General features: G+C 40.1%; 1 protein-coding gene across 1 annotated transcript; it reads right to left on the minus strand.

Moving 5' to 3' along the window:
- Window positions 1–163: 163 nt before the first annotated feature.
- Window positions 164–13688, minus strand: LOC146985066 (proteasomal ubiquitin receptor ADRM1-like). Its single transcript, XM_085782801.1, has 10 exons — window positions 13498–13688; window positions 11970–12230; window positions 11402–11518; window positions 10249–10372; window positions 9701–9787; window positions 9493–9589; window positions 5989–6320; window positions 3174–3331; window positions 1624–1726; window positions 164–555 (listed from the first exon to the last, which is right to left on the minus strand). Exons 2-10 carry the CDS (start codon window positions 12177–12179, stop codon window positions 452–454), a joined length of 1332 nt encoding a protein of 443 aa, XP_085638927.1. The 5' UTR covers window positions 12180–12230; window positions 13498–13688; the 3' UTR covers window positions 164–451.
- Window positions 13689–15161: the final 1473 nt, after the last annotated feature.

Raw genomic sequence — 15161 nt, forward strand, 5'->3', positions numbered from 1 at the left:
TGTTCAACTTGCAACACCCGCGCAAGTTGAACATTGTGCAGGATTTTCTTTTTACGAAGGTTTTTTTTCTCTATGAATGTGACAGGTCCAACTGTAACTGCAGCAGGTTTTTCACCAGGTGTTAAGAGACGTCTGTTAAAATGAAGCCAGAGCCGAGCGTTGGTTTGTTCGTCATCACTTTACTGTTCCCTCGTCGTGTCAGGACAGGACGGGCTGCGAGCCGACATGCAGGAGGTTACAGGTTCATTCAGGTAAATCAGTAGATATTAAATCATCAACACACTGTGGTTGGATGAACACGGCACGATCAGCGCGGAGGAGTCGTCTTAGTCTTAGTCACAGTTTCTACATTATTAACCACAATCCTAGTCCTCAGTGTGTGAGAGTAACAAAACACAGGAAGCAGCTAAAACACGTTAAATAATAATCAGCGGAAACACTTTCTTATATATTAGTCCAAACTCATGTCTTCGTCGTCGTCCTTCTTGTCTTTGGAGTCTCCGTCCTGGTCGGACTTTGTCTCCGTCTCCATGGCTTTGGCAAAAGCCTCCACATCTGCAGAGAGGAAGAATAACGGTCATTAGTTTCAGTTGACGATTAATTGCCGTACAAATAATTGCGATTAACGATTTAATTGTCTATTTCTGATAATTTCATGACACTATTACAGTATAAGCCCCGAACATAGTTTAATAATGCACAAACATTGTAACATATACATAAAAACTACATTTCTGTTTTCCTTTAGGCTTTGCAACTAAATCATGTTTTTATACAGATGGATGGAAACGATTCTAACGATTATATTGAGGTCAGCTTAAAGGGATAGTTCAACATTTTTGGCAAATTGGCCCATTGCCATAATCCCTATAGTTTTAGCAGTAGGTTTGTTACCTTTAATTGTCGGTGCAAGCTATTTTTAGAACGGCGGAGCAGAGGTGCGAGCTGCTCAGAGCTACGCTACGGAGGCTGATGGGATTTTTTGGTTTCCCTCATCAAACTCATCAAATATGCAGAGACTGCTTGCCGAAAAACTGCCCCCGACGGGAACGCGCATCAGTGGTTTTGCATGAATTTACCTCTAAAACAACTCTGTCTGGTAACGTTCTGTTATTATCTCATAGCGTGGTGAATGTGCAGGTCACAACTTGTCCACCAGAGCGTTGTGGAGTTGTTGGATTGTGTATTTGATGAGTTTGATGAGGGAAACCAAGAAATCCCATTAGCCTCCGTAGTGTAGCTCTGAGCAGCTCGCGGCTCTGCTCCGCCGTTCTAAAAATAGCTTGCACCGACAATTAAAGGTAACAAACCTATTGCTATGACTATAGGGATTATGGCAATGGGCCAATCTGCCAAAATATTGAACTATCCCTTTAAATAATTGTGACAGGCCTAATGATCGTCTTCGCTATTGTTTATTCTCCCAATAAAGCATCAATGGATCAGACTGATATAGTTTAAGTTGTGATAATAAATCAACAATCATTCTCTGGAGTCTTAATCAATAGTAAGTTACTACAAACTATAAAAGTCAAATGTAGTGCATAACGACATCTTGACTAAATCTTAACACACACACACACAGTGGCAGTGTTTTCAGCCTGACGTGGGTAAGACACTGACCTCCTTTGTTGGCGGCGTCCACGGCCTCCGCAGGCAAACCGAACTGGTTCATCAGAGGCCCCAACTGCCCCGACGCCAGGGCGCTGCTGAACATGCTCATGGCCTGAAGACGAGACAGGAAACACACAGAGAGACGGAGAGAGAGACGTTAAATACCAAACAGACGACGGCAGAACGGAGAATCTGATGATCCACACGCTGCTGCTGCTGGAGGAAAACTACAGGAACATGTTTAATGTCAAATGAGAGATGAGAGCCGGAGGGGAAAGTGTTTATTCTATATGTAGAGACTGAGACTGATGCACATGAGATAACTACAGATACAGATATAATGGAGCTGTTGAATAGTTGTTTGACTTTGAATCTCTTTAAGGGATAGTTCAACAATTTGGCAAATTGGCCCATTGCCATAATCACTATAGTCATAGCAGTAGGTTCCTTTATTACCTTTAATTGTCGGTGCAAGCTATTTTTAGAACGGCGGAGCAGAGCCGCGAGCTGCTCAGAGCTACGCTACGGAGGCTCATGGGATTTCTTGGTTTCCCTCATCAAACTCATCAAATACACAATCCAACAACTCCAAAACGCTCTGGTGGACAAGTTGTGACCTGCACATTCACCACGCTATGAGATAATAACAGAACGTTACCAGACAGAGTTGTTTTAGAGGGAAATACAGAGACTGCTTGATGAAAACTGTCCCTGAAGGCAACGCGGATCAGTGGTTTTGCATGAATTTCCCTCTAAAACAACTCTGTCTGGTAACGTTGTGTTATTATCTCATAGCGTGGTGAATGTGCAGGTCACAACTTGTCCACCAGAGAGTTTTGGAGTTGTTGGACTGTGAATTTGATGAGTTTGATGAGGGAAACCAAGAAATCCCATGAGCCTCCGTAGCGTAGCTCTGAGCAGCTCGCGGCTCTGCTCCGCCGTTCTAAAAATAGCTTGCAATGACAATTAAAGGTAACGAACCTACTGCTGTGACTATAGGGATTATGGCAATGGGCCAATTTGCCAAAGTGTTGAACTATCCCGTTAAGTGAGGAATGGAAACATTTAGAAACTAAGAAAAGAAGAAGGGATACTTAAAACACTAAAATACCATTTTATTAAGTTACCTTTACAGATGTTTTTGCCATTTTACTAAAATAGTGACTGGACCTATCATTACTGCCTAAACTGCATTACGCCATTTCTACAAATTCAACATTTCCTGTGTGTTAATTTCTTAATCAGGCTTTTATTGTGAAATATCGCACAGGCAGATGGTGTAAAGCTCAATAACATACAAAGTCCAGTGTACAGTGACTTTTAAAAAATACACTTTTCAACTTAAATTTGTTGAAATTAGTAATTTACCTTAAGGAGAGTCCATCATAAATTAACTGTTTGTGAGACATCTGAATTATTTCTCTTCAGAACCGTTAATAAATATGTGATGATGTAATTAAAAAGGTGACTTCTACTTTCTGTCATTTGGGACTTTCTTGTTTGTCTGAGAACCACTGATCTGAGTGAGCGTGAACGACATCGGGAGTCGAACTCTTCACCTGCTGGAACTGCGGAGAGCTGAGCGTGTTGTGCAGCTCCTCCGAGCTCTGAGGCAGCGACTCTCCGGACGGCAGGTACGGCATCAGCCGCTGCTGCACCTCGGGGTTGGCCAGGATGGGCGCCATGACCTCGGGGGTCAGGACGCTCGCCAGGTCGACTGCCGGCGACGGGAAACACAGAGAGAGAGAGAGAGAGACGGGTGAGACGACGGGACAAAACAACACAAACTCAGCTTCTTAGAGCTGTAAAAGCATCACTTTGTGTTTCTGTTTGAGGTTTGGCAGCTTCATTTTCACTAACACCAGTGCAATGATCAATCAATATTTTTAAGATACAGAACTTTAAACATATTATTTGACACAGATTTTTTCTATTTGCACAACATATGGATGCACTTAGTTTATATGGATGTATATATATATATGTCCTTACATCTGTTTTATATTGCTTTTTTATGCCGTTATATCATATATCATATGTCTTTGATACTGGAAACTTCAATTTCCCTTGGGATCCATAAAGTATCTCCAAGTGTAAGTCTAAAACAATAAAATAGTTTCAGGAATTCACACTGACATAAATTGTAACTGCTCCAAACATCCACCTGTTTTTAACTTCATTAATTCACAATACATTATATGCAAAAAGAAAAGCTAATACCAGAGAAACGTAGTATTTATTGTATTTTCTTGTCCTTGTCGTATTTAATAAACATTACTGATATACATTAATATGATAAGTGAGTAAACAGCTGTAACATTAGTATTCATTTTCCTCTGTATCTAACTCTAAATGCTCAACATTTCCTGCTCCAACACGTCAAAACTCTGACGCTCTGGTGTTAAATGAGCTCATCAAAGCTTTTCTCCACTGAAACCAGCTGCTGCAGAGTTTACAGCCATGAAACTATAATAAGACGCACAGAGCTGCGGAGTCAGGTGACGAATCTCTGTGGCTTCGTTCCCTTCCACATAACAACACAGAAACAAAGATGGCAGCACCTTTAAAGGGATAGTTCAACATTTTGGCAAATTGGCCCATTGCCATAATCCCTATAGTCATAGCAGTAGGTTCGTTACCTTTAATTGTCGGTGCAAGCTATTTTTAGAACGACGGAGCAGAGCCGCGAGCTGCTCAGAGCTACGCTACGGAGGCTCATGGGATTTCTTTGTTTCCCTCATCAAACTCATCAAATACACAATCCAACAACTCCAAAACGCTCTGGTGGACAAGTTGTGACCTGCACATTCACCACGCTATGAGATAATCATGTAACGTTATGTAACATTAAGACACAAATACTCAGAACTACTTGCGCTTTTGAAATCCCTCCGCCTGTCTCATAATATTTCGTTATTATCTCATAGCGTGGTGAATGTGCAGGTCACAACTTGTCCACCAGAGCGTTTTGGAGTTGTTGGATTGTGTATTTGATGAGTTCGATGATGTTCACCTCCATTGTGTCTATCTATCTATCTATCTATCTATCTATCTATCTATCTATCTATCTATCTATCTATCTATCTATCTATCTATCTATCTATCTATCTATCTATCTATCTATCTATCTATCTATCTATCACCTCCATTAATTTCACCTCTTCCAGCCTCCTCCTCTCTCTCTCTCTGTTAAACAGTTTAAATAACGCTGAGCTTCATGTCGTGAGCCACAGCGACAGACAGACGGCGGTGTGTTGGTGTCGGTGTCGGTGTTTTTTCTGCTTCTGTAACTCACCGACTCTGTTCTTACAGAAACTGCCGTGTTCACAGTTTTTAATTATTTGCTGCATAATTACTCCAATTTACACTAATTAGACCCTAATTATGCTCGTTTGCCTCCGGTGCTGGTTTTCAGTTCTTTGGACTTGTCTCAGCTCTGAGGCCGGAGGCGGCTCTCTCTCTCTCTCTCTCTCTCTCTCTCTCTCTCTCTCTCTCTCTCTCTCTCTCTCTCTCTCTCTCTCTCTCTCTCTCTCTCTCTCTCTCTCTCTCTCTCTCTCTCTCTCTCTCTCTCTCTCTCTCTCTCTCTCTCTCTCTCTCTCTCTCCCCTTTAGCATATGGCTACAGTTTCTTATTCTGAAACAGAGGAGACACAGCATTCAATTGCACGCACCAATATTGTGGCTTTAGATAGTAAAATACTATGAAAGCTTTTATCACAGATGAAAAAAATATCCATAATATCACTAGTGAACTCCTCACTTCAGCCCTGTCGCTAGAAAAGCAGGGGGAATCAAAACTGGAGAGGAAGAGGGAATCTAATATCTATTGAGTGATTATGATGATGATATTAGTTACATGTCTTTTGTGAGATAATAACAGAACGTTACCAGACAGAGTTGTTTTAGGAGTGCAGATGCAGAGACTGCTTGATGAAAAACTGTCCCTGAAGGCAACGCGCATCAGCGGTTTTGCATGAATTTCCCTCTAAAACAACTCTGTCTGGTAACGTTCTGTTATTATCTCATAGCGTGGTGAATGTGCAGGTCACAACTTGTCCACCAGAGCGTTTTGGAGTTGTTGGATTGTGTATTTGATGAGTTTGATGAGGGAAACCAAGAAGAAATCCCATGAGCCTCCGTAGTGTAGCTCTGAGCAGCTCGTGGCTCTGCTCCGCCGTTCTAAAAATAGCTTGCACCGACAATTAAAGGTAACGAACCTACTGCTATGACTATAGGGATTATGGCAATGGGCCAATTTGCCAAAATGTTGAATTATCCCTTTAAAAACTATAGGGATTTCCTGTAATTTGTGACAAAAATTGTGTTAAAGGACAAACCCGTAATAATAAATGTACATTCTAAATATCACCCTCACCTCCCTGCCCGCTGGCGGGTACGTTCATCGTGGCCAGGATGCTCTGCAGGTCTCGGAGCTGGATCGGCTGCGTGGGATTGGCCGCCGCCGCCGCCGCCGCCGTTCCCCCCGCCGCCGCCGCCGCAGCCCCTCCCCCTCCCCCTGCTCCGGCTCCGGCTCCCCCCGAAGCCGTCACCGCGGCCAGGGAGGTGACGGCCGGGGTGGAGGGGGTGGTGGCGGTGGGGGAGGCGGCCGAGGCGGCGGACGGCGTGATGGGGGTGGTGGGAACCTGGGAGGAGCTGAGGCGCGTGGCGGAGGAGGAGGTGGAGGTCGGCGTGACGGCCGTGGACGGGCTGAGAGGAGGAGAGAGAGAGAGAGACGGAGGTAAAACACAAACACAAACACACTTCCTGTCAGTCGACTCGTTGGTCATGAAGCAAAAAGAAACTTCTGCTGGAACAAAACTCAGACAGGCTGTGCAAAATGGAGGAACTCTAAACCTTCCCTTTCTTGTTTCATTAATGAGTTTAAGTTATTCTTTTCATCCCTTAAAAAGACAAACAACAAGTATGCAAAAAAATTAAGTCTAAATATTTCTCATCTCCTTCTCTTCTAAACTATATTTAAATGTTTCCCCTACTGTTATGTTTGCACTGGGGCGCCGAAAAGGGGGGGTAAAGGATTAAACGGATTCTAGGGGCCCATGATTGAGGGGGCCCCAGAGAGGCCCCTAATGATGATGAAATGATAATACAGTAAAAATAATGACACCAAGTTATTAACTAACATATAATCACAAATGTTTTATTTTCAATGTCCTAGTAACAATAACTTTATTGTTTTGGAAACATCAACGCCTGCAATAATAATACATTTTACTACAGTCTCAAAACAATACAAAGGTGAATCTGTTTTGGGAAATGAAAAATGAATTCCAATGTATTCCATTGAGTGCTCAGTTCTTCCCCTACTGTACATGTCAACTGTCATGTTGTTCCTCTTTCACAAATATGGTAATGATAGTCAAAAATACCATTAAAATGCAGAGTTGTATATAAAAATAGCATCAAAAAATTTCGCCGCTGTGTTGGGGGCCCTGTAAAGATTCTTTTCATGGGGCCCAAAATCCCTAGCGGCGCCCCTGTGTTTGCACTCATTGTTGTCCTCATTGAGAGTTTGTATTTTCAATGCTAAAAAAATAAAAAAATAAAGGAAAAAATAAAAAAATAAAAACTCAGAGAGGGAAGAGAGAACTTCACATTACTGAATAAATGAGGATGTGAAGAACAAATAATAATAAGCAGGTTTTTCCAGTCGTCTCTTGTGAAAACAACGAGACAATCAGCAGAGAAACAACATGTAAACGCTGCCCCCCCGAGGTCAAACACAGGAACTACATGTGTAGGAACTACATGTTCCAATGGTCCTTCTTTCCTCCCTTCTTTCTGTCTCTCCATCCCTCCTTTCTCCCTCCTTTCTCCACTCCTTTACTTTCTTTGTTCCTTCCTTCCTTCCTCCATCCTTCTTTCCCTCCTTTCTCACTTCTTCCCACTATCATTTCCCTTCCTTCCTTCTTCCTTCTTTGACCCAATCTGTTTTTTTTCTTTCTTTCTTTCTTTCTTTCTTTCTTTCTTTCTTTCTTTCTTTCTTTCTTTCTTTCTTTCTTTCTTTCTTTCTTTCTTTCTTTCCTCCCTCCCTTCTTTCCCTCCATCCTTCATTCTTCTTCCTTCCTTGACCCAATCTGTTTTCTTTCTTTCTTTCTTTCTTTCTTTCTTTCTTTCTTTCTTTCTTTCTTTCTTTCTTTCTTTCTTTCTTTCTTTCTTTCTTTCTCTCCTCCCTCCCTCCCTCCCTTCTTCCCTCCATCCTTCCTTCTTCTTCCTTCCTTGACCCAATCCGTTCCCTTTGCCAATCCTTCTTTTCCTTCCTTTCTCCCTTCCTTCTTCCCACCATCCTTTTCACTTCCTTCCTCCCTTCTTTCCCTTCGTTCTTCTTCCCTCCCTGATCCAGTCTGTTCCCTTCCTCCATCTTTCTTTCTTTCCTTCCTTCCTTTCTTGACCCAGGAGGGTTAATTTCCTAAAAACTTCTTATGATTTGTGTCATTTACTTTGCAGCTACTGAGGCCGGAACAGTTGAAATTTGTATTAAATTAAATTATATCAACAACTTCTTCTCTTTGTAATATGTGATGTAATCTTTTCTTGTTGGAATAAGTTGAGAAAATGATCAATAAACTAATTGATACCGGTAGCTGCTGTGTCTCTGAGCTGAACGCTCCCGCCCCGTCCCAGTTTCTGCTCAGTGTTTGTTTTGGTGTTAAAGGATCGATGCTGAACCCGGAGGCTCCAGATCGACTCCCTGTTGCACCGACACTAAAACGAAACGTCGACCGTCCACGTCTGAGACAGATGATTCAGCTTATGTTCGCCCACTTTCTGTCTGTCAGAGCTGAACCTCAGACTGTTTTTGGCAGCATCTCATCTTCAAGTGTTTGGCTATTTACCAGCTGTGTGACGAGGAAAAAATAAAAAAAAAAAATAAAAAAGCAGGCTCAGAAATAGAAGGTATCGTCTGCGTGCTGTGAAAACACGGTACAGAAAGTACAGAGGCGTCCGCTTTAAAACAACAAGACTGCTCAACGGCTTCAGGCTCTTGAACTCTAGAAAATAAGATCTGCCACTGAAATGAAACACTTTAGGCCTTTTTACTGTCATTTTTACTTGTACTTTAGAAGAAAATGCTCTTCATATGCTCTATCTTATACCTCATATGTATTTTTTTAGGTTATTGGCTGTCTTAAACTTAATTTATAATGTCAATAAGCCTGTAATTCTTTAGATAGATCTGGTTTTTTTTGTTGTTGTTGTTACAATGAATGAATGATTGAGTAGCTATCTATCTATCTATCTATCTATCTATCTATCTATCTATCTATCTATCTATCTATCTATCTATCTATCTATGAATGAGCATATATTTTCAGCATATCTATTTATTTAGGATATTGTACTAGCTAATATTACAGGTGCATCTCAATAAATTATAATATCATAGAAAAGTGTATTTATGTCAGTAATTCAATTCTGAAAAGTGAAACTAAAACTTTATATAGATCCATTAAACATTTTGTGTCTGTATTTATTTAATTTCTTTTAATTGTAATGATTATGGCTTATAATGAAGACCTAAAATTCAGTATCTCAAAAAATTAGAATATTTCAAAGGACACATTATAAAAACAGCATTTTTAATATGGTAATGTTGACCTTCTGAAAAGTTTAAGTCCATTTACATGCACACCATAACTTGGTTGGGACTATTTGACTTTAACTACTGGAAATGGACTTCTCCATGATATTCTAATTTATTGAGATGCACCTGTAGTAAATCTTGCTTTGTATCCTATTTATTCTCCTGTTTTTTGGGGGTTTTCTTCTTTTAAGCAAAGCATTATCTCATTTTTATGTCTGCAAATGTGTGAAAATGACTATTAATCTGACTCTGACTCTGAGTGTGACTCTGTGTTACCTTGTTGAGGAGTTGCTGGCTGCCGGGACGCTGCTGCTGCTGCTGCTGCTGCCCAGCAGGTTGGCCAGACCGGGACCGGCCAGCGCCCCGAGGCCGCCTGAGCATCACAGAAGCAGGAAACAAAGACGTCAAACAAGATATTATTTTATCACCTCAGAGTAAATACATCAGATCAGGTTTTGATGCTTCTTAATGTTTTTATACGTACCGATCCCGCCCAGTCCGGTCGGTCCAATGAGCTGCATGAGCTGGTTGTGGCTCATGTTTCCCAGAAGGCTTTGCAGACCGCCCTCGCCTTTACATGAAAACAGAAGACATAAACATTTTCACACAGAAATTATAGTTTTGTTTTGTTTTGTTTTGTTTTGTTTTTGGTAACCCTTTAATTTACAGGCCGTTAATTGCGTCATAATGTCAAGAAATAGCCAAGAAATAACGGCCAATTTCATAGTAATGTCATGTTTTTCATAAAGACAAAAGATTACACATGCTTCTCATGCTTTGAATTTTTTGCAAAAGGTGATAATTTTTCTATTTCTACGCAATCAGTCTTTATTTCTTGGCTATATTTCTCGACATTACTATGAAATTGACCGTTATTTCTAGACATTATGATGCAATTAATTGTTATTTCTTGGCTATTTTTCGATATTATCACGTAATAAGCGGCCTGTAAATTAAAGGGCTACTGGTTTTATGTTTATGTTATATATCTGGTGCTTTAAGTGTAATGAGGAGAAGAGGAGCATGTGTCACCGCCCAGCGCCGACAGGTCGTGTCCTCCGCTGCTGCCGCTGCCCAGAGCGCCGGGCATCGGCGGGTTGTTCAAGTACTCGTTCACTTTACGGCAGAACTCCTCGTCCTTGTCGGTCTTCGGCTCCTGAGCTCAGGAAACAGAAAACAGAGTCTCAGCACACAAACACTGAGCTTCGATAAACTCACCTACATGGGTATGTACAGTTTCAATGAACAAGGAAGATACTATACGAGTTGGTTATTGAAGTGTTTAAAGGATAAAGTTGAGTTATTCCACATTTTTCCTATTGTCAACTAATTTTGTTTGTCCTCCCTTCACATCCTGTGTTTTATTTCATTATAAATGTCACATTTTGAGCCTGTGTTGGCTCTTGTGAACTCAGTCGCTGGAGAAAATGATTTGATGATTCACTGTTAATGATCAATGAATCAACAAATGACAAGTGAAAGGACTAAAACCAACATTGTGTCTCTCAGTCCTTCTTCCCTCCTCGGCCTGTGGACGTCAGACGCCCTTTTGTTGCTACTAAAGATGCAAATCCTTAAACACTGTTCACAAATATAAAGATTCATGTTTAAAAATGCAAAAACAAAAAAACAAAAATGGAAGAGGACCTGTTTTTAGCACAGTGAATTTTGTCAGGGACTATTTTCAGCAGTGGATTGATACACATTTGGTGCTTCAGTGAGTCTATTACATGTGTATACAGTGTCTTTGGGCCTGAAAATAAACCACAGTTCATTGTTCATTGTAATTAAGGGAAGTCGTTGTTAATACTATCTGTATTAAACTCTATTGTATCAACAGTAATAACACCGTTTGGCACAGATGAGATGATTTGGCTATGAAGTATCAGTCAGCAGATAGGAAATTCATAGTTGAGTTTGTTTCAGTCTTTGTTGACAGTAAGAAAAATTGAATTTCATCAAATGTATCTGTTAATGTTTGATGTAGTAAAGTTAGTAAAGACATGATACAACTCATATAATGAATATTTTAGACTCCTATGTACTTTCTGAGACACACAAGTGACAATAAAAGCCACAAAAAAGACAAAGATGTTTGTATAAACCAGATGTTCATCACTTGTGAACGAGCCTTTATATTATACCTGTGTTTCCTATTAAACATCTTAAACATCCAGTTGTTTACCTGCATCCAGAAGAAGAGTCTTTTGGATCCGGCTTTGAACTTCAACACATAGACTCGTCCGGTGGTGCACTGGTTCACTCGCTTGAACTCACAGTCGTCAGGGAAGATGATCAGGTCCTGAGTTAAAGCGATAGAGACGGTTAATATCAAAAACTCAAACACACACAGAGACGCACTGCAAAAACTCAAAATCTTTCCAAGAGTATTTGTCTTATTTCTTGTCAAAAATGTCTAATTTCAAGTCAAATCTAATTAAAGTAAGACTCAACACCTAAAAATGTACTTGTTTTTAGATCATTTTCACTTGTTTCAAACACATATTCACTTGGAATAAGTAGAATAATCTGCCAGTGAAAGGAGGTTTTTTGTGCTTGTAATAAGGAAGAAAAACTTGCTCCACTATCAGATTTTTCTACTTATTTCAAGTGAAAATATGCTTGAAAGAAGTAAAAAGTGTCTAAAAAGAAGCTACTTTTTATGTGATGAGTCTTATTTTAAGAGATTTGTTTTGACTAGAAATAAGACAAATATTCTTGGTTAGGTATTTGAGTTTTTGCAGTGCACCTACATCGTCCACGTTCCCGGTGGTCCGGTCCTTCCAGCAGAAGTGGATGAGGGAGTCGTCGGTCTGCTGGATGTAGACTTGACCTTTACGCTTGTCGGGCGTCACCGTGGCGCCCTTCATGGTCATCTTACCGGCCCGAAACTCCACCAGGTATTTACTGGAGGAGCCGCGGGAGCCGGACACCATGCTGGGGAACAGAGCTCCAGACGCCATGACGATGATGAAGAGGAGGAGGAGGACGAGGAGGAAGAAGAAGACACAGTGCTGCAGGGAGAGAGAGAGAGAGAGGAGGTCTGTCTGTTATTGTACCGACCTACAAACACAAAATGCTGCAAAAGAATAACTGAGATTTGAGCAAATAAATGAAATTATAAACATTACACATCATGTGTCAACATTTAATGCCAATTATGCAACATAGATAAGAATATTTACATATTTTAGTTCAGATTTTATATCCTATGAACAGCTGCATGTGTAGAATCAACCTTTACTTTACAGTCATTTACAGTGTAGAGACACAGGAAACAATAATGTTGCATTTCATGCCAAGAGGACCAGAAATAAACAAATTAAAGTGGCTACAATCCGGCTTGTTTACGATTTTATGTTTCGTTCATGAACTTGCACTGTCCCACCTCAAATAAATTGAACTGAATTGAATTGAAAGCCACAAAAACATGAAAAAACCTCAACATTATTAGAATATTAAAATAAGGGTGCACATAAGCTTATACACAGACATCTGGAAAGAAAGTGTGATGTGATTAAAGATTTAAAGAGCCCTGAGGGTGAAGTTGAACAAAGTTTCATATTATTCTGCAGAAGAACTGGATGGATCTGACTGTGTTTGATAAGAGCCGTCATGTTATGTATTTACTTCACAGTAAATCTGGTATTTGCTTCTCTCCACAGCTCGAAATCCTTCTCATCATCTCTTCTTCAGTCAATAAATGAATAATTAAATAAATAAATCTAATGAATCATCAGTCACAGTTGAAGCCATCTGTCATTCTTCTTCTTTCATAACAGAAAAATGACCTGTTTTTCCATCTTTACAGTCTGTACTGATGGAGCTCCGTCTCTACTGTGTGTGTATGATAAATACCTGTACCACTGACCACTGACATCACCACCTTATATGAAGCTACCCCCATTTTTTCAATGTGAATTCATAAAATTAATTTACATTTCCAGGCTTATTTAACTCATTCATATTATTTTGTAACATCCTCCACATATAACGAGTCTCCTCTGAATGGAAAATGACCGAGAAGCCGATTTTAACATGTGAAATGTAAGTGGAACCAGCCTCATCCCATTGATCCCATAATAAACCAGCTAGTGGGGCAGAGCGGAGCCGCAGACGCACCACAGATGACTGTGCATCCCGCAGCCTGCGGCCTCTTTCCGGCTCCAAACCAACACGGCCGAGCCGCAAAATTCACATTTTCTGATCAGCGACTAAACCCGCAGCAGATTTCTACATTTACAACCCGAAACAATTAGAAAATAAGGTGTTTATACTCACATTTCTCTCTGACTTAGCACTCAGCCGCAGGACGGTCAAACACGCTGCAGATGATTCTGATTGGCTGAGCGGCGCCGGTGCCGCGCTGTGATTGGTCGAGGCGCCTGTCAGTCACGTGGCCTTTAAAGCCCTGCGCATGTTCGGTAGAGATGACACAGCACTGCTGGTGCTGATGAACCTGCGTGTCCTTATAGTGGACACTGGTATATTTATATAGACGAGACTTTTAAAACAACTAGATAATAAAAACTGATAATATATCAAATCAAATCCAAAATTATCAAATCAAATCCAAAATTATCTAAGTTAAAACACAGAAAAAAGGTTTAAAATTAGTTTTAAAAAAAGGAGTCAGTGTTTTTTCTGACAATTTTGTGTCTTCAATAGTTTCTGTTCATTGTGAATCTATTTAAAGGAGGTCTGTGTCTCTCTGTGGTTATTTTGAGCATCTTTTTAGTTTAGTTTAACTGTGAACTGTAGGAGCCTTAAAACTAATAAAGAATCACCGATGTTGCTGTTTTTTTCTCAGTGTGAACAAAGTTTGCAAAACTGACCATTAAATAAATGATTACTGTTTGTCTGAGTAGCCACTCCAACACCACTGCATCTTATTTCTTTTAAATGTAAAGACAAATACACCTCACTGCTGCACCAAGTGGGTTAATGTCTAAATTCATCACAGAGAATGCAGTTTTATTTCCAGTCAGTCCCACATACACAAACCCGAGGCTGTAAATACTCAACAAAAATGGTTCACAGGAAATTCAGTAGTGTAAAAAAACTTTCCATCTGTTGTGGGACAAATTTCAACCTGTTTAAAGTGTGACCTTTTATGATTTTAGTCTATTCAAAGATCGACTAACAATATATGTTTTTTTTCATGACAAGAACCATTAATAAAACTCCAGCTTTATAACTCCATGCTACCATCATTTCAATTAATAGATTAAATCATTTAGTTTCTAAAATGTAAAATACATTTCCCACCACAACTCCACTGAGCCATAGGTGACGTTTCATGTTCTTTCATTTTGAAGTAAACCTTCACTTTTAAGAGGTTGAAATCTGCAAATATGTTTTATTTTAATCATTAAATTACCCTAAAAAACCCCCCAAAAAACAGCTGGAGATCATTTCTGTAATAGTTAATAATAGTTTACGCTATGCTTCTGGCTGTTTACCTGCAACCTCCTCTCACATGTTGCAATATGTCAACAAACAGAGCCATTATTCCTTAAACATGAATATATTCAGAGACCTAAAACAACATATTTTATTTCATTTCCTACAACTTGTAGAGAAGTGAATCACAGTGGAGTCGTGATGAGATGATGATTCAAACAGTGACATGATGTCTGTAATTTCAATAGCCCATAATTTATTTCTTAAATACACCTTGTATGCATATGGTTATGTGTGGATAAACAGTTATGAAGAGGAGGAGCAAAAAAAACAGATCAACGAACATACAATGTAAACATTTTCAAACGGATGCCAGACAGAGAGAGAGAAGAGAGACGGGAGGATGAAGAGGAGGAGAAACCATCAGACTGAACCTGCGTCGTCTGCAGGCGTCACAAAGTGCTTTGAATTCAGAGTAACGTCGGAGAGGAAGAGGAGGAAGAGGGAGCAGCTGGGGGAAGACAAGATGTCGGACATTTCAC

The sequence above is a fragment of the Trachurus japonicus genome, chromosome 7 (assembly GCF_045865225.1).
Source record: "Trachurus japonicus isolate A0001 chromosome 7, Traja_1.0".
Classification (NCBI taxonomy): Eukaryota; Metazoa; Chordata; class Actinopteri; order Carangiformes; family Carangidae; genus Trachurus; species Trachurus japonicus.